The sequence below is a fragment of the Mytilus californianus genome, unplaced genomic scaffold (genome assembly GCF_021869535.1).
Source record: "Mytilus californianus isolate M0D057914Y unplaced genomic scaffold, xbMytCali1.0.p SCAF_6, whole genome shotgun sequence".
Taxonomy (NCBI): Eukaryota; Metazoa; Mollusca; class Bivalvia; order Mytilida; family Mytilidae; genus Mytilus; species Mytilus californianus.
The window spans coordinates 45,397,352-45,417,785 of record NW_026262712.1 but is presented as its reverse complement, the minus strand read 5'-3'; the positions used below and the strand labels follow the sequence as shown (position 1 = coordinate 45,417,785).

The 20,434-nt window shown below is 31.5% G+C and overlaps 1 protein-coding gene across 1 annotated transcript; it reads left to right on the top strand.

Annotated features, from left to right (window-relative positions):
• The first annotated feature begins 1,962 nt into the window (after positions 1-1,962).
• Positions 1,963-17,068, top strand: LOC127706448 (ras-like GTP-binding protein RHO). The gene is made up of 3 exons (XM_052211085.1): positions 1,963-2,126; positions 14,907-15,058; positions 16,808-17,068. The coding sequence occupies exons 1-3, from the start codon at positions 1,973-1,975 to the stop codon at positions 16,925-16,927; spliced, it is 426 nt and encodes a 141-aa protein (XP_052067045.1). The 5' UTR covers positions 1,963-1,972; the 3' UTR covers positions 16,928-17,068.
• The last annotated feature ends 3,366 nt before the right edge of the window (positions 17,069-20,434 follow it).

Sequence of the window (20,434 nt, the reverse complement as noted above, 5' to 3'; positions counted from 1 at the left end):
ATTAGAAAAATTAATGACGAAACTATTGGTGCAAAGAAAGTCATTAGCATCCGTGCTAGTTTTCAAGCTAAATACTGTGAAAATTTGGATTTAATAGGAAAATTTTTAATTTTGCGGGTACGTTATTGTGTACACAGTGACGTTAAGTCTTATAGCTGTTGTGCCACGCCCGAACGCTTAGCGTGAGTGTTATCTGCTATTTTGATAATGTTATCTAAAAATGTTCAAGAATACTTAATTGATAGGAAATATACTAATCCAAAATTATTGTCCATGACATTTTTTTGAAATGCAATCAATACCGAAAAAAATTTGCAAATTGGTATAATAAATACTACCAGTGAACGCAAGTCACTGTCGGATTTCGGTAGTTTATAAAAATCACCATATTATAATACATGTATTACGTGTATATAGTTATCATCAATCGAATTTATTAACCTTCACTCCGCGGAATGAATTTACCCTAGGATGTCCTAACTTCCATCTTTTTGAAATCAAACAATTGTTTGCACATTTGCTTTTATGTAATCTATTAACGAATCGAATATTATAAGTTACTGATCGAGTTTGTTTTGTCCCGGTTTACATGGAGTTTAACAAATTATGAATCCACTATAATTATTCGCTGTCGATGGGAATATTGTTATCGCATCGACACATCGCGTTGTTTTTCGCTGTTGCTTTTTCCATGTATTTATTCATTTTTCAAAGTAAGCTTCGTCTTCTGCATCTTTTCAAGCTAAACTTTCGAGTCTTTGTGCGTAAGTCTAGTCTTCATCCAGATCATATGTTACTGGTTAGACGTGCACCTTATATAACTTATATTATTTCACGAAATTTTCTGCCTTAATTGCCTGTATACTCGTTTCTTTAAATATATGTCTGTTTAAGTTACTTCAAACCGGAACCAATAGCTACAATGTATTAGCATGTATTAGTCCAATCTTTGAATGAAAATGTCAAGGGAAATGCGACATACTAGTTTGATCTTGCAAATAACAAGCTGGGTTTTCAGTTTTAAAACACATCCTTGTTTTCATACACCAATCTAACAAACCCCCTTGAAATTGGAATTTGCATATCATTTAGTATGTTCTAATTTTATCTGTTTGAACTATGATTTTAAACTCAGATGAAACTTTTCTTAAATTTGATGATCTTTATTCTCTACACAAACTATTATTATATATTTCGTTCATTTAGATAAAGTTAGGTTTACCTCACTTATTCTAAGATGAAAAAAGATAGACTCGGAAGGATTAAAAAAAATTATAGAAAATATTCATAGAATAAAACTGTAAAATAGATGTTTCTCGTCATACTCTATTATTATTAATTAATTCCCTTTTCTCTCTCTAAATAAGAACAAAAAACATTAATGTTTTGAAAGAGAATTTTTTCTCGTTTTATCTTTAGATTTTCTGTATAATAAAGATTGTAGCTTTGTGTTGATATCATATATCAACTGCCACTTCTTTTCCGACCTGCCCATTTAGCTTCTTTGTTTTGTGCTTAAAAATATGAACATTTTACCCACTTGATTTATGGGAAACTACCTTATCTATTTTCCAATGAAGGATCTGTGATAACAGAAGGACAGATTTTGTTTACGATATCGGATAAATTGAATAGTTCTATAGTATATTTTTTCTTTCAGCCTTTATTTACACTTTCCGGTCTATCTAAAGTTGTGTCTTGACCAGCTTTACACAAATGAGCGTACTCAGATTGATGATTGGAGTTACTGTAGTTTAACCACAAAACAAACACTTTTTTGAATATAATTTTTTTTCATCTTGCTGTTAATTTCATTTCCTGGAGTAAAGGAGATAACTCGCATAACTAATAGCGTACGCTTTTTATCTTGAATTCCGCTAAAAGCGTGCAACTACGTATAAAATAGTTTAATGAAAGTTGTTTAACGACTTGGCTTTGGTTTTATTTCTTTTGACAGAGTGAATTTTGCGAAATGCGACGTTTGTTTTATCCTGGAACTGATGTTGTACTTGTCTTTTTCGACACAACTTGCAGAGACTCATTCGAAGCTCTTGAATATGAATGGATTCCGGAGAAACTCAATTGGCTCCCAGACATACCATGGATTTTAGTTGGTACAAAATCAGGTATATATCCTTGTTTTTCTTTGAAATAAGTGATATTTCTCTTGAAGAATAGGATCGAGAGAAATGTACACAAAATATGGTGTTAAATGAGTGGCCACATAGAGCCAATATACCAATGATATTTTAATCGCATATATACAGGTTAATGAAACAAAAGCAAGCTATATTAAAACAGTAGGGATCGACACGAATGCAGGCTAATTGCTTCTCCATGTGGAAAGTAATAAATTGATATATAAATTAATACTAGTAATAGATGTAGAATAAAAACGAATTGCTACTAGTAATCATCTTTAACAAGCACGATTTATGACGTGTTAATTTCAGTTGATGGCTTAACTTCCTCGCTATCGTGATTATTAGTGACTATCGATAGCAATATTGTTGAAGATAAAAAGCAGGAAAGTGGGACATTAATTAAAGACCAGGAAGGTCAAACACTTATCTAGTAAATTTTTGTTGTTGTTTAAAATGAAAATTGACATGACTCGAGTTGTAATATGAGTCGTTGTTATTCTTTGATATTAGAGCAAAACAAACAGTAGTGAACTGAAATGGCCATTTCGATCTGAACAGCTTCAATTATTTGGACTAGTATTGTGAAAATAATTGTAAATTTTGGGATCTCGTTTCATATAATTGTATGAATTTCAAGATTATACATACGTCACAAAAATACGTCACTGTTTGTGGTTTGTGGTGTGCTGTGCTGTAGTTAAAGGAAGATGTTCGTTGTTATTCTGCGGCTAACATGTTGAAATGCATTATTATATTATTTATTTATGCGTTTCTCTGTGCTGAGTGTTCTTGCGGTTGTTTGTACTGTATTCCTGTCACGTAGTGTTGTCATTTTAGCGATATTTTTTAACATTGCCATATCAGCGGGAGGTTTGGCTAGCCATAAAACCAGGTTAAACCCACATTTCTTCTTAAAATGTCCTGTAACAAGTCGGGAATATGACAATTGTTATCAAATAGTCCGTATCTATGTATGTTGGCGTTTGTTTTTGTTGCACTTCAGTGTTTCTGTTGTTCCGTTATTTTCCTCTTATTGTTGATGTGTTTCCCTCGGTTTTAGTTTGTAACCCGGATTTGTTTTCTCTCAATCGATTTATGACTTTTGAACAGCGGTATACTACTGTTGCCTTTATTCAATAAGGTTGAACAATGAACTATTAAGTCTTCTTTAGTCTCTCAGTAAATTTCCAGACTTATCTGCTGCAGTAAAGTAGGACTGTTCAGGCAATTCGCTTGCAGTTAATTTAGATATGTTCATTCTACATGTATGTTCAGACTGTTCTTATCAGTAATTTTCCTTATCTCAACAAAACAATAACAGACTGGAATGTCTGAAAAACTATAACATTAGCATTGGATTTACTGCAAGCAAACAGTCTAAACAGTACTGAATTCGAAATAAGAAAAGATCTGAAAAATAACTGAAACTGTGAACAAGAATTGCCGTTTTTAGGTTCAGACTTTTCTGATGATTTAAGAACAAAATGGCCATTAAAGATTCAAATTCATTTACAAGTGAAAGTGATGAGTATTTACATTAGACTATTCATGTTAATGCATCTTTCGTTTACTCTCTTTACATCTTGCCATAGGAAAAGCAAAGAATATAGCAGTTTTAAAAAAGTGCATTGCACTTTCTGGCTTCATCTCCTCGGACTAGTTAAAACGAAATTATTATACAAAATGAAAATTCGGGACCGGTAAATCACCAAAAAGCAAACACAACAATTTGACAAAACATGGATAGTGGTTCGAGAATACAGGTAGGTCTGCATTCAAAAGTTATCTATGAAAAAGAGGCTCACTCATTTCCGATTCCTAATCATATCGAAATTAAAATACAAATAAACAGATTCTACTTGCATGCAAAATATGAATAAATGAGAACCTTGCACTTCTTTTCCTCTATTGTTGTTCTTTTTCTTTGAAAACGACAAATTCCTGTGTTTTTCAGTCAAGCCTTTCTGTGTTGGTGATAGGGAGAGGGAATACCTGAATCTCCTTTACTGAAATAAATATTTCAGAAATGTATGTCAGCGGATCATGCGGATGTTATGAGTTTTACTACAATTTACACTTAGAAATTTCGCCGTGAACTGAATATGCGTAAAATACATGCAGTCACTAGAAATTTTGCAAACAACAACCAATCAATTATTCAGTCTTTGTTTCGTTATTGAGATAATAAGTAAAGTCCTTCAATTTTCATTTTGGTTCTTCACCAACTAGGCTATACCCGTTTTAGCCACTGAATATATATACACTGAAATAAAGTTCCCAATATTTTGTAATATATGTTAATAAGCACAAATAAACTGTCAAGAAACAAAGGGATACGATATTATTTTGCCTCTGAAATTACAAAAAGTGTTGATATACTCTGAACACTTCAGTTCGGAACGGTCACTAGTGATGTCATTAACATGTCAAAATTGATTTATTTGACTTCAAATGGCCTTTTAACCATTACGTATATAGATAATAGTTATGAACCAAGGTTATACCCAAAACATATTTAACACACAATAACATATTTGAAAAAAATACATCTTGTACCAAAATTTTTTCGGTATAAAGCCTTGCATCATATCTAAATATTAATGAAATGATGTCAAAATTAGGGAATGTTTTAGTAGATTTGCATTGTACGTACGTACACTTCAGACAAAATTTACAAATATAAATACTGATGTCTGACAGACAATTATCATATGAAAATGTTAAGGATGCTATTTGGTAGATTTACAATACTTTTCGAAGGTCCATTTCAAGGAGCCAAAAAAAAAGAGCTTCAAGTATACCTTGTCCTATGGGTTAAATCTTTCGTATTGTCACAGACAAATATTTGTATAAAATTCAAAATTAAAAGATGTTGTACGATTTCAAATCAGAAAACTAATCACCATAGACAAAATTGTGTGTATGTAGCAACCAAAGGTCACCATACGGCCTTTAACCATTAGCAGGACATATTCCGTATAGTAGGCTCCAAAAAACACCGACAAAAAATGTAAATCAATTCAAACGAGTAAACAAACGACCTAATTTGTGTAAAAAAATTTAACGAAAAATAAATGTGACAGACGGCGACTAACAACAACTACTGAAGTATATGCTCATTATATGGGACATGCACATACAGAATGTGGTGGGGTTAAATATGATTGCGAACACTTGACTCTCCCGTAACCTGGGACAGTGGTGTTACATAACAACATAAGAATAAAATGTAAAATTGGTTTAAAGGGCTTGACTCATTAGATCATCAACACGAAGCGCAAAACACAATTAATTCTGTCATGCCATTCTTAATAAACAAAACTGCCTAACCTTTCACTTATATAATGAACCAGACCACTGTTTTAATTCATTTTTAATCAATACACAACTGTCAGATGTTTGATTTGGACATGCCAGATCTTTTTTTATAACTGTATCTGTTGATGCGCACAAAACTATTCGGTAAAATATATCTCGATGATAAAAGATTATGGATTAATAAGAAAAGACGAAAAATTAAATCTGTATATTTTAAACAATGGAAAGGAGTCCATTTTACTTGTACTATCAGCTATAATTATCAAAAATTAGGGGTCAATTATCAGTGATTCACTTGAAACAATAATCAAACTTGGATCACTTTCACTAATGAATAACCATGTCTGTCCTGAGTAAAAAGTATATTTATGTTTATTTTACATTATCTTACGTTATAGATAATGCAAATGTTAAGGTTTTTCTTGTCGTATAACACACCGAGGGGTGTAAGGATTGATTAAATGAAAGACCGACCGTAGGGAGGTCTTTCTTTGGGCAATCCTGACACCCCGAGGTGTCTTATATCACTGTAACTGCATGAAGCAAGATACAAATGAATTGTTACGGTGTATGAAAATTTCAAGTCACTTTGTTAGTAATTTATTACCAACTTAGTTTATGAAAGGGGGAGGTTCTGTTTTTATTTCTTTTTTTTTTCGTGACATTTTTATCGCGGATAAGCAGATTTTTTCTGACAGTTTTTAACGAGCTGTTCAGAAGTATTGTTTTTTTTTCACTTTTGAATGGAAATACATTTTTTTTTATAAACAGAGAGCATAGTCAGAGTTAAATAGTATACTCCCCCCCCCCAAAAAAAAAAAATCCCCCACCCCTCTCTATCATAAAGTACGTGGCTGAAATTAAATTGCTTGGTCATTTGTTCATTTGATAGAGTGAAAGGTATAGGTATATATAAATGTAATAAATTCAGAACTGACACGATTAGAGCACGAAATCGTGACACATGTACATATAACACGAAAAACGAATATCCATAGGTCAATGTATGATTTCCAATACAGTGTGACTCAATAAGATTTTCAAAATCCTACACACGAATGTGTTAAATCTGGCTTGTTTTAAAAGTGTTACGAAAAGTTTTGCATTATCAAATTCATCTCAAATATATTCCCTTTATTACAGCGATAAATTAACAAAATTTCACATTATTTGTTTTTAAAGTTTAAATGTGCGTCCACGACGATTTTTTGTAATTCAGTCTGAAAACGGAGGACAGGTTTGTTTCAGCCTTTATCCATAGCACAGGATAACTATCAACCGAATTAAATGTTTAAGTAAATTATAGTTTGCATTTTAATCAAGGAAACTAATTACCTTAAACAGGTCATTATTTTATGCCTTGAAGCAAATTTCATTGAAACTTGGTATCGTCCGGGTTGATTCTTCAAAAGAAAGACCTGTCGTTCTGAAAGAAAATAACTCCGCATAGGTATATAATGTTTTTATAATATACCTCATTTTTGAAACTGTGCACCTTCTTATATTGAATTAAAAATATGCATCAATCGGTTTTAAATTTTTTGACCCACTATGATTAATAATAACAATATAAAAATTAAAGGTGTTCCATACCGCCCTATATTTATTCATTTTCCATCTCATTTTTTCAACATCCTTCAACATTCCTTGTTGGAGTAAGAACAGTCGTAAGCAATTTTGGAACACAGAAATGGCTTTAAAAAACGTGTTAAGAGACAACAAATAAACTTTGTTCCATGTATTTTTGTCTACTAGTCCCATTTTTATACAGGAACAAGTTTTCGAAGTTTGCATAGATAATTTAACCGAAGAAAAGAATGTTGCACGAAACAATTCTACTTTCATGTTCAGTTTAGACATGTTGTAGCCTGAACAATATGATTTAGAAGTTTTTTAGTTATTTGAAACTTAAAAATTGGCGTTCTAAGGATTAAAAAATTTGACATTCTACCTACCATCATGACGTTTGAAGATCATTCTCGGACTTCAGTCTGTATTTATCGAGGTTGTGATTTAAATTCAAATATTTATATAAAATCATTAACCGTAGTATTATAGAATATTAAAATAAAACTCGAACCCTTATTTTGAATAATATGTTTAAATATGGAAAATAAAACTATTGATAAAAAGAAATATCTATAGACTTTTACATTATAGAATTTTTCTAAAACAACAAACCAACCATTTTTTGATACTTTTGTTATAGATTCTATCCCAATCTTGAGCGTTAAAAACGAGCATGAACCTGGAATAGGATTCCAGTTATAGGATACCAGTCGTGTGCCTACGAATGGAGTCCCTTTATAAATTAACCATCTTTTAAATTGGATATTGTACCGAGATGAAAATTATGTAAAAGGGCTTAAATTTGTTGTATATTCAAAGGGTATTCATTAAACTATCATACCTCAATTTTGTGTTATTTTGAAATGTATATGGTGGATGATTGTCTTAGTAAATGGGCCAAATTTCATTTTTAATAAACCAGCAAGTGAATGAGATTACCCTATTATTACTCGAAACGGCATTGCTTTCTTAAATACCGATCATGACCCTTCACGAATTCTACCAGAAGCCATGAAGAGGCCACAAGTATGAGAAAATAATTTTCCAGTCAAATATAGTGAATACAAACCTTAGATTATAAAATTTGCATTTAACTAATGGGGGAAATAACTGGATCCACGTTCATGTCTCCGGAAAGGTAGATTTGAAGCAATTCAGCAACATCACTCTACAAATTTAGGTTATTTGATTGACATTGACAAAATTTTGAAGATTTGGTTTTTATATTACAGGCTATTATGTAATTATATTATAGAAATACATTAATTTCTTTAGTGTTAGTGCGAATATTTAGTTTCAAATTCTTTGTATTGGCTGGAAAGCTGTTTCATATAGCAAAAAACGTTAGATTGTGCAGTTTTATTCCATGGTTTTTTTGTTTGTTAAAAGTTTAATTTATCCCTCATTTATTATTATTTTAACCGTAATATGATACCGAACAAACAAAATGACACAAAAAGAAAATTTTGGACCTTGTTGCAGGACGTACTGATCTGACTCTTTCATTGATACTTTATTCAATTGTGGCAAAAAAAAAAACGAAAATAAAGAATATTTGTTGTTTCTACAGCAACGTGCCAAAATTAAAAAAAGATGAAACAAAGTCCAAGACACTTTTTTTTTATGAAATTTGATATAAATACAAAATCAAATCTTAGCTGAAACAATTCTTGGTGTGAAGGGGTGGTATCTTGTATTTGACTATAAAATACACAAATCAGAGACTTAAACATAACACAATTTAATTGTATTCAAGATAAATAATTTCTTTCAGCAAGTAACGTAAAAATCTGATTTTGAGATGGTCATCTGGTCTGACAGGAATAGGACCACAGTTACAGGATACCAGTCCAGTATCCACGAATGAAGTTACTTAATATATTTACCGTCTTCAAAATGGGAAATTGTACCGGGACGAAAATTATTTCAGAGGCTTAAATTTGTAGTATATTCAAAGGATATTCATTAAACTTCTATTAAGCTTTTATAATTATTTTGTTTACAACTTTATGTAATGGGAGAACATGAAACACTACACATTGGATAATTCTAAAGTCACTTTCATTTTTTTTTCACGTTTAGGTATTCTAATAATTTTATCCTTCCATTTCTTACAGCAGGCACTATGTCATGAATTGTTTTTGTTTGTTTATAAAGAAAGTTTGCCAAGTCTAACCATAATGTTGTGCTAATTCAAAGTTCAGTGTAAGTTGGAAATACTTCTTTATTATTCATTGAACGAATACTGAAAAAAATAAGGGATAGATATATTTTTGTACATGTATTTTAGTTAAACATTTTTTAACTGATACGGCTCTAACTAATTATTTTAGGCTTATCCACTGCGCTTAATTCAGTACTGTTAGAAAAATTCGATTGCAGTCTATAAACAGTTGTTAAATACTTATTATATAATATTTGTACGAAAAACTACTGAACGGTACTGAATAAAAACACATTAATTTAGAATATGTATTTCCAACTTTCCTAATGGTAGTTACGGTGATCTACTAAACATATGTTATGAAGATATTGTTTCTAAATTAAGCAGCAATGTAGATTAAAATAAGATAGAATGATAATAGAAAGAAGCCGTATATATGACGAATAATTTAATCATGATAAAGAAACAGTCACTCATTTAATTAGGAAAACATTTATATTCAAAGGGATTAGCTGTTATTGTTATAAATTGGTTATCATGTATTCCTTTTTCGTATACTATTTCAATTGAATATAGTTTTCTTACTCTTGATTTGTTAACATTGCAAATATTGCTTAGTTTTTTTCCCAATTTTGTCGACTTATATTTTTCAATGGGAAGTAATTCTAAGCCTTTTGAAAAAACACGCTTCGGTTGGTTCCGTTTTTTTTTTTAATTCTAAGAACACAACGTATATTTTTTGTTTTAAAACACCCCCAAAAATCACACACACACACACACACACACACACACACACACACACACACACACACACACATATATATATATGTATGTCTATAAACGCCTAAAAAATGTACAAAATAACACCAATATTAAAAAAAAGGAAACATTAAATGTAATTATCTATAAATATTTCCGATAACAGATATCCTTCATCAGTATGATTATGATGTAAAATGAATCATATCAATTTTTTTATGTATATCTATATATATATATTATGATATACGTTTGAATGTTGACAAAGGTTAAGGCTGTGTTAAGCAACAGTGCAAAATAATATTTTATTGCGTACCTATGTTAACTAATGACTAATTACGACTATTCCTTTTATTGTTTCCTATGTGATTGTCTTCATAATGTTGGCTATGTGTAGCTTACTAACAATTTATGTGATATCCACGCATACATTACCTTCCTAAACGACGCTTTGTCAGCGACCTGTTATGCGACCTAACTTTACGTAAATAGGATAATGTCATAATTATTGCAGTTTTATTATCTCCCATTACTTCCATATAGCGACAGGTAACGACACTACTGGAATAACTGCATGCAAAATGTCTGAAGAGTTCTTGATTCAAACATGTCAAAGCAAGACAATTTTTCAAAAATCACTGAATCCTTAACTAATCTCTTCAGGGAATTTTAATATCAAAAGACCATTTGAACTTAAATGCATTTACATGTTCTAGTGAGAAGTGGCCCTGGAATTCCGAAGTAAAAAACAAATCATTTGATTTTTGTAATAATTACTAATAGATATGTGCGAAGTTAAAACGCATGAATAGTATAAATCAAAGATATTTGGAGGACGAAAGACGGCATTAATCTATTTGTTCTCCCCAAAATGGCTTACATTGTACAGTTTTAACACAAATTTGTCATTTGAAAGTACAAATCGCATGAAAGAACCCAGTAAATAATCGAAATCGAAATGTAGTGGTTCATTCATTACCATTATGTGGTTAATTGTTCATGTTAAATACACTTTGTTTCAACAAATATAAAATATTTATGAGCTAAATTGCTGATATTTGTTCTTGAAATCATAATGTGTAATAACTACATAATTGCTCTCATACATTTATGTACACGGCAATGCCAAACAATTCGTACGAAATACAAAGAAACAAATACGATGTTTGGACTCCGAATTGCGCAGTGACCACTTTTGAATATAGTATCATTATAACCTCCATCATCATTGACCATACCTCTATAATAAAGTTCATAGTACTATTTAAGTATAATAAAAACAATCCAATGCATGACAGAATATCTGATAAAACACGGGCGTTATATACTAAATGAAAAAAAAAACCTCAGTAGTCGACGAGAGACAGACAAAATAATGGCAAAAAACGGAAAAAGGACTAAACAATAGTATATAAAAGTCTACATAAAAATGAAACTTTAAATATGGCCAATCAGCTGATATGCTAACCTGCTAACCACCAATCCAAATCACTTCAACTGCAAAAGCACCCTATATCAACTATAAAAAAATCCAAACTTTAGCATTCAATATCAATCCGCAAATTTCACCTAAATTCATGTAGTTAATTCTATATGTGCGGTTCATTTGCGCGTCCGACAACTTCAAAAATCGAAAACAATACCTTTGTACCCAATTTTACGAAAAATCTTGGATGCGGCTTTTCTATGATATGCAATGATTGCTTTATGAAATCGAAGCCATCATTCGATGTGCTTTTGTATTGGTGTTTTGTGAATATTAACGTCTCCATATTATTTTCCAAAACCCGCTGTACTGTCATTGTTATGTATTTCTTTCTTTTTCCCTCTGTTTGCCTTTATGAACAAAAGTGGTAGAGTGATAAGAACTTGCAATATAAAAATAAAGAGATGTGGTATGATTGCCAATGAGACAACTATCCGACAAAGTTCAAATAAAGTAGATGTAAGCCATTATATGCAACCATACGACTTTTAACAATGAGAAAAACAATGAAAAATGAATACCGTATAGTCGGCCATTAAAAGCCCCGACATGAAAAATATGATTCAATTCAATTGAGAAAACGAACTTCCTAATTAATAACAAAACAATAAACGAAAAACAAATATGACAGACATGAACTAACGACAACTACTGAACTACTGGCTCCTGACTTGGGACATGCACATACAGAATGTGGCTGAGTTAAACCTGTTTGAAGTGCCAAACCCTCCCCCTGACCTGGGACAATGGTGCAACGGTACAATACATGAACAAACTATACAAAACAATAAAAAAAAATATAAGTAACAGCAAGAAGCAACAACTACGTACAGAACTGAGATTACTCACAGCTACCAAAGACCAGTTCAAAGCCAATATCAATTAATAAAAAATCATATATTTAGACTAAAAGTACGAAAATATTCCATTTCCTATTGGTTTTTTTTCTCAAAAACATCAACACTTATAAAGCGATGGCAATGCGGCAAGAAGTCGTCTAGCTTTTCAGTTTGATCTTCCCATATAACAAATGGCTACAACTTGTCTTATATCAAACATATGTATGTGCTCTTTAATTTTCACTCTGTCATTCGTACGGTTACATTTTCAAGAGAGATTTTTTTTACCGAATAGTAAATTTTTTTTTTAACTTTTGTATTGCTTATAAAAATAAGGATTAGGCAACTGACCCCCAGAGTTCAAATGAAGTGGATATAAGAATTTATAGGCCATCGTATGGCTTTCAACAATGAAAAGACTCGATACTATATAATCGACTACAAAAGGCCACGACAAACAAAAAAGTAAAACAATTCAAACGAGAAAAATAATGGGCTTATTTATAGCAAAACAATTTCAGAAAACCAAATATGACAGACATACACCAACGCCAACAACCTAATTTCAGCCTCTTAGCGTGCGACAGGCACATAAGGAATGTGGCAGGGTTGAATATATTTTTGAGCGCCCAAACCTACTCTAACCTGAGACAGTGTTGTAACAGCACAAAATGAAAACAAACTGTAAAGAAATCAGTTGCAAATGACTTAACTCAGTAAATCGGTAGGAAGGACAAATAAACCAACTAACATAAAAAAAATAAATAATAGACACAAAACACCGATATTAGAGTACTTTCAGTTACTGAAAGCTAGTCAAAAGCCAATTACAACTTATAAATAAATTATGTTATCCCAGACTTTAGTATCAATCAGTACACATCTGACGGATTTAGTGTAAAGACGTCATTAACAGTTTGAGAAACACATGACCTTGTGCAATGCCAAAATATAAGTAAACAGTATCGACAGGATGAAGGATAATCAGTTATCATAACTCTACATATATAGCAATATATATTTAGTTTTGTTTTAAATTTCCAAAAAACAAAGTCAATATAAGTACCGATAAAAGCAATATTTAAAGATTTAAATACATCGTTAAATTGATAACCCTTATGAATAAGTTAAATCAAAGGATCGACTAGTTAACATGGATCGTATCTAAATTAATGGGTTCTATAACCAACAAAACTTTACAAATAAGAATGTTAATTCCGGTTATGGAATTAAGTTCTTGCAATAACATGAATAACAATTTTTTTTAGGAATTTCAATTCGGGTTTTCATTGGCATCTGCCTTTAAAATTTTACAATTTCAAATTGTTGTAAATTATTGCGTTTTTCTGTAAAATGTAGACAAAAACTTTATTCTTGTTGTCCACAGTAGTACACATTTGTAATTTAAGTTTAACACGGGAATTGATTTCCCATCTATTCAACCTTACTGTGTAATGGCTGATGGTCTATTATATCGCACACAATGATGGTTGAAAAATAATTGTGTAATATTGTCTTTCATAACAAATGATTTTTTTACCGGAAATGTTAGTGATTTAATTGATAAGTTCAAGGTCATTTCGATATAATATGGTTGAAAACTTGATATGTTTTAGTTCTGCAATTACGTCGTTTTGAGAATTTTGTTCAACAAATTTCTGGGATTAGTTGTTATAAGAAAATCTACCATTGCAAAAGCCAACATTGTATAAGTGTGATATCACACAAAATAAAGAAAAGTAAAAAAAATTTTAATCAATCAAACTTTTTAAAGATTTGTAAGGTAGACCTCAAACCTTATTTCAAAATATCGTGACCATTTTTTAATCTAACGGCAGGCACATTGTTATAGTTCAATTTTTCGTCTTTCAAATGATGTATAATTTAGGCTTGTATTCGGGGGACATTATATCCAAATAATTCAATTGTGTTCATCGCAGTAACAGATGTCGTCTTAGGTCATCATGCGGGTCATATTTGGTTAAATCGCAGCACCTTGAAAATGGCTAGCTCAAATTCTTCTATGGGGCTTCCAATTTTGAACTCTATTTATATGCTTTATGTGACTGAATTTTTTAGTTATCATACGTATATACTTATTTATGTTTGTTTATATTATTTTGAGACAGCAGGCGATACACGACTGTCTATTTGTTTCAACAATGTGTACAAATTTATGACTAACAAATTGAGAGGGGCACAATCATAGTCCCCTATTCCAACTTTAGTGAAGAATATACCATCAGATGCCCCAGTATTTATCATCTGCGGACTGGTGTATGTCTTTTTTTCTGCTACGTTATTTTCGAAACCTGTTTGCGTACAATTCTTATAAACGATTATTTGTTTACGTTTAAACATCCCTTACATGTGTAGTTAGCATATTTATATCATGTATATAGTCAATAATTGTACCTTTATTTTTTTATGCTTTCCTTTTTTCCAGTAACTTACTTTAAATAACTTAAATAATAATGGATAATGCTAATGTTATCATTAGGGATATAAGAGGACTTGCCGAAACTCCGATTAGAGAAATCAGAGAAAAGGGAAATTGTTTTGAGATGAATTTCAATATGATATGTATTAGTCTCGTATTTTTTTTTCTCTCATTTCTCTTTTGTCAGATTTGCTTTATGACACAACTTGTGAGGACACAAAAGGGACTGTACCAGTAAAACAACAAGATATAACAGCTCTTTGCAAAAAATATAACTTTGAATACTTTGAAACTTCTGCTATAACAGGAGATGGGGTAGAAGCATGTTTGTTTGCAGCTGTGAGTATAAGAATAAAAAATTACAAAGTAAGTGTCAGCTGCAGGATTTTTTTTTATTTATTTATATCAAACGTCTTGTCAGAGAGAAGCGAAATATACCAGAGGGACATTGAAACTCATAAGTCGAAAATAAACTGACAACGCCATGGCTAAAAAAGAAAAAGACAAACAGGAAAACAATAGTACACATTACACAACATAGAAAACTAAAGACTGAGCAACACGTACCCCACCAAAAACTAGGTGTGATTTTAGGTGCTCCGGAAGGGTAAGCAGCTCCTGCTCCACATGTGGCACCCGTCGTGTTACTCATGTAAGTACAAACCCGGTAATATGTGTAATTCGGTAGGTCACATTCGGGAAAAGGGGACGGGATTGAAGTTACGACATTAGGAACATATCCGCTGTCATCTGTACGACATTCTTAGATTTAGAGCTTTTGAAATATTGTGAAGAAACATGTCATTTGTTTTGAAGATTGTTTTCTAATTACCCTCTGTGAGTCTTTTTGTTATTTTTGTCGTTTGGTTGCAGTCTTTTTTAATTTATTAGTATCATCTCCTCTCATTTGTATAATGAGATCTTACCATGACATTTAAGAATGAATTGCTTCTTTTGTAGTTTTGTAGAGAATTTAGAGAATAAAAGCGTTCACTGACGCATAGTTCGTTTGAAACCGGAAAGTGCATCATACAAAACAAATGAACACGATCAACGCTTTAAAAACCCTGTAGGAGTAATGCAGACAAAACAATGACCTCACTAGCTATAGTGATTGTATGTCAAAAAGTATATAAAAAATACACTTGAAATGTTGTTTAAGATATATGATTCGTTTCATTGCAAAACAAATTGCTCGATGTTAAAAGATGACATTTAAGACATAAAAAAGACATTATTCTTGTTATATTAATTTGATTGATAAACAATTTATGACACTTGAAGTAGACCGACTATTTTTGCCTCTTTGCTCCAATAAAAAGTACAAAACTGCGTTGAAGCTATTTAAGAGTAAGGTAATTAGCTTATCAATAATGACACGTTAATTTTTTACGGGGGTACCAGAAGGGGGTGGATTTTTTTTATAAAATGAATGACTTTACTTAAAATAAAGTATAAGTTGTAATAATTGTTTTGAAATGTTTGAATGTACAAAGAATAATAAGAGAATATTTTTGGCGGTATTACCATACCTACACATAAAAAAAAAAACAACAAAAAGAAGCATTTAATTTTTCCCATTACATTTTAAAACTTAAAACAGAAAATCCACGTTAAATCAAGTTTTTCGTTTGTTTAGTTTAAATAATCCTCTGCATATGTGTAAAGTTGTTATGGATAGAACGTGCCGGTTTGGATATTGTGTTGTTTTTTTTTATTAGAAAATATACGGGATAGCTGTCTACCAATCACAAGCAAATCCTTAATAAAGATGTTTGTAATGTAGTTATCAGAACTGTATATGACGAATTGACTATAGCAGAATAAAGAGTTACACAATGCAAAAAAAGTCTTATGTATTGCTTCGCTGTTTGGTGTATCTTTGTGAATTAATGAGACACTGACAATTTTCAGTTTTCTTTAAATGGCATTTGTTTGAAAACAGTTGAGTTCAAAATCAGCATTTGATATTTCAAACTTAGTTTTAAAAAAATAATTGTAATTTATTTCAAAATAATAAAATAGAATTAAAAGATGAAAGTTCATAATTATACTCTAATACATCTATTTAGACAATTATTATTTTAGGCAGCAGCTGGTGTGGCCTTTAAATATGGGAAAAACAACATTCCCTTAGTTTTAAAGATAAATGTACTGGAAAACGGTATGACACGTTTAAAATGTTTTCACGATTTGCTTACTGAATAGTTGCTATTTCTATTCATATTTTTTCTGCAACAAAAAAAAAAGACCAAGGGTTTTTTAAAAGTCGAATACCACGAAACGAAAAAACGAAAAATGATGAAAAGACAAAAGACTGCCAACAAAACATCATAAAGAAAAGCTAAATTGACAATAATCATCAGTTAAGAGTTAACTTCGTACAAATTCGTTGATGTTCAAATGATTTCAAAATCAATGAGAAATGGACAGAATTGTATCTCACGTAACGGTCAAACAAATAATGATCACGTCCGTAAAACTTCGAGGGGATGACTTCAACCATTTGGAACTCGTTGTTTAAAATCTTCATTATATTCAAATTCTCTCTATCAAGAACATCATGATGGATGACGCAAAATCTTACAAACTTGGATATATATACACTATACCAAGCCTTGCTGGAATGTTGCTACATAGAAATGAACAGTTTACAATAAGAAAGCTGTAATCATATATTTTGGCGTAAAATTTAGCTCTCAACCGACACTCATTGTCATTTTCTTAATATAATCAAAGATATGAAGCACCTTTAACTGTATAATTATGTTTCCTTTCAGTCAAGTTCGATCAAATAGGAAAAAAGATAATCAGAGATACCAGGCTTTTAATTTGGTACACAAGACGCTCGTTTCGTCTATATAAGACTCATCAGTGGCCCAAGAATCCAGATGGAATGCGAAATAAAATAAAATTTGAAGAGCCGAGATGCGTTTAACATACTAATCACTTTGAACTTTTTAGTGAGAAACGTTATCTGTGTAGCAGAACGTGACTAAAAAGGATGAAATTAGCCTCTGTATGAAATCAACCTCATATGAAAAAAGGAACAAGGGAAACCCAATATTATGCAAGCTACAAAACCTTTCCGTAATTAGCATGCATTAGCTACCATAGAATGATGTACTGCACAGTACAACACTTAATGAACTCGTACTTTACAAATACAACATGCCTGACCAATTAAAAAATGTGTACAAGCCTCGTGGCTTGAAAATATAATAAGCATATGTTGTAAAAGACGCCGATGATGCAAGAGAGTCTAGGAACTTTATTCTAAATGTTTTAAGCACTTGTACATATATATATATATATATATATATATATAAGTGCCTATAAATAGCAGCACATGACATACAAATCTATGGGAGTGTGGATTAATCAGTACAGAGATTAATTCAATTACACAAATAAAATTATAGATTGCCTAACAATGTAATTTTAACACACTATTTAGTATGTAAATATAAGAATGTTTAAAATATTTACAAAATGATGAAAATAAACGCAATATTTCGCTAGACTAACTAGCTTTATCAAGCGTGCATCTATCCAGGTGAAATCGGATGTAGATGATAAGAAACTTTTGCAGCTCAATGTATATGTTGCACTTGAATTTAGCTGCCTTGAAAATAATACATAATTTGGATGAAGTTCAAGATTTCTACAAAATTGGTAGTTGAAGTTAGCAACGTCCATTGGCCAATATTACAGGATAAAAAGGACGATGCTGTGTACTAAATTATTCTTTATCTTTCCTGTATCTTTTCTCATCTTTTTCGTTAAGACCATCGGGTTCTAAAGTGTGGAGTTGGTGGATCCAAAAATTTTCTCTTCTCCTTCTCGCCGTGGTGTCCCACTCGGTGTTGACTTCTATGATTTGGAAGGTAACATTATCAAAAGAATGTTTCGTTGAACGAAGATGTCTTGTGAGAGGACAGTTTTTGTTGGTTTTGTACCATGAACGATGGTACAAAATGGTGGTCGAAGGAACTGCTTGTGTTGTAAAGCTGCCAATACAAGCAGTTCTTTCATCAGCTCCGTTACTAAACAAAATTATACCATCTACTCAAATTCCAACTGTAAAACGGAGAACTCAATTTATATATTAACATGTGACACATGTGGCATTCAGTATGTGGGAGAAACAATGGACAAATTTAATATTCGGCTCAATAACCATCGTTCATGGTACAAAACCAACAAAAACTGTCCTCTCACAAGACATCTTCGTTCAACGAAACATTCTTTTGATAATGTTACCTTCCAAATCATAGAAGTCAACACCGAGTGGGACACCACGGCGAGAAGGAGAAGAGAAAATTTTTGGATCCACCAACTCCACACTTTAGAACCCGATGGTCTTAACGAAAAAGATGAGAAAAGATACAGGAAAGATAAAGAATAATTTAGTACACAGCATCGTCCTTTTTATCCTGTAATATTGGCCAATGGACGTTGCTAACTTCAACTACCAATTTTGTAGAAATCTTGAACTTCATCCAAATTATGTATTATTTTCAAGGCAGCTAAATTCAAGTGCAACATATACATTGAGCTGCAAAAGTTTCTTATCATCTACATCCGATTTCACCTGGATAGATGCACGCTTGATAAAGCTAGTTAGTCTAGCGAAATATTGCGTTTATTTTCATCATTTTGTAAATATTTTAAACATTCTTATATTTACATACTAAATAGTGTGTTAAAATTACATTGTTAGGCAATCTATATATATATATATATATATATACTTAAAATTGAAAGCCATTATGAGAAATTGCTCTGATATAATCGCAAAATTCATAGATCCGGAACACCAATGGATTTGGATAAGGATATATTTTGAATATTAAATTTGCAAATTCATGACATTCTACAAAGAGAGGCGAAAGATACCAAAGCGACATTCAAACTCATAAGTCGAAAATAAATCGACAATGCCATGGCAAACGAAAAACGACGAAAAGACAAACAACAGTACACATAACACAACACAGAAAATTAAAACACGAACTCCACCAAAAAACTGGGTCTGATCTCAGGTGCTCCGGAAGGGAAAGCAGATCCTGCTTCACATTTGCCATCCGTCGTTTTGCTCATATTTGTACAAATCCGGTGATATATCTAATTCGGTAGGTCACATTTGCGGAAAATAGGACGGGATTGTGGTTATAACAATTGAAAAATATCGTCTTTATTTGTGAAAAAGATATTCCATAACGGTCAACCAACTCGTGATGGCGTTTGTAAAATTTTCGTAGAATGATTTCAACTTCACCACTTGGAACTCTTGGTTCATTGTAAGCAGCAACCCTTTATCAAGGAAATCATGATAGGATATACAAGCTCTGGAATATCGTATCAACTGCGATATATGTTCTCCATATGCAACTTAATATCCCACATACAAATGTCACCCAAAACATTTTTATTTATGTTTTTATACAATACTGTATTGTTCATACACAATAAAAATTCATTCTGAAAACTATATTGTTACAGTAGTACATGTATTTCGAAAAAATAAAGTAAATTATCATAATATGTTAAATTTTAAAAAAAATGTGTATGCTGTCATTACCATTATAATTAAAATGGGACAATCGGGGACATTCAAAAATAGTTAGTCGAATAAAAACAACAATACAAAAGTCTAAAGAGAAAACGACGAAAAGACAAAAAACAGTCTACAAACCACTTAACAGAAAAATA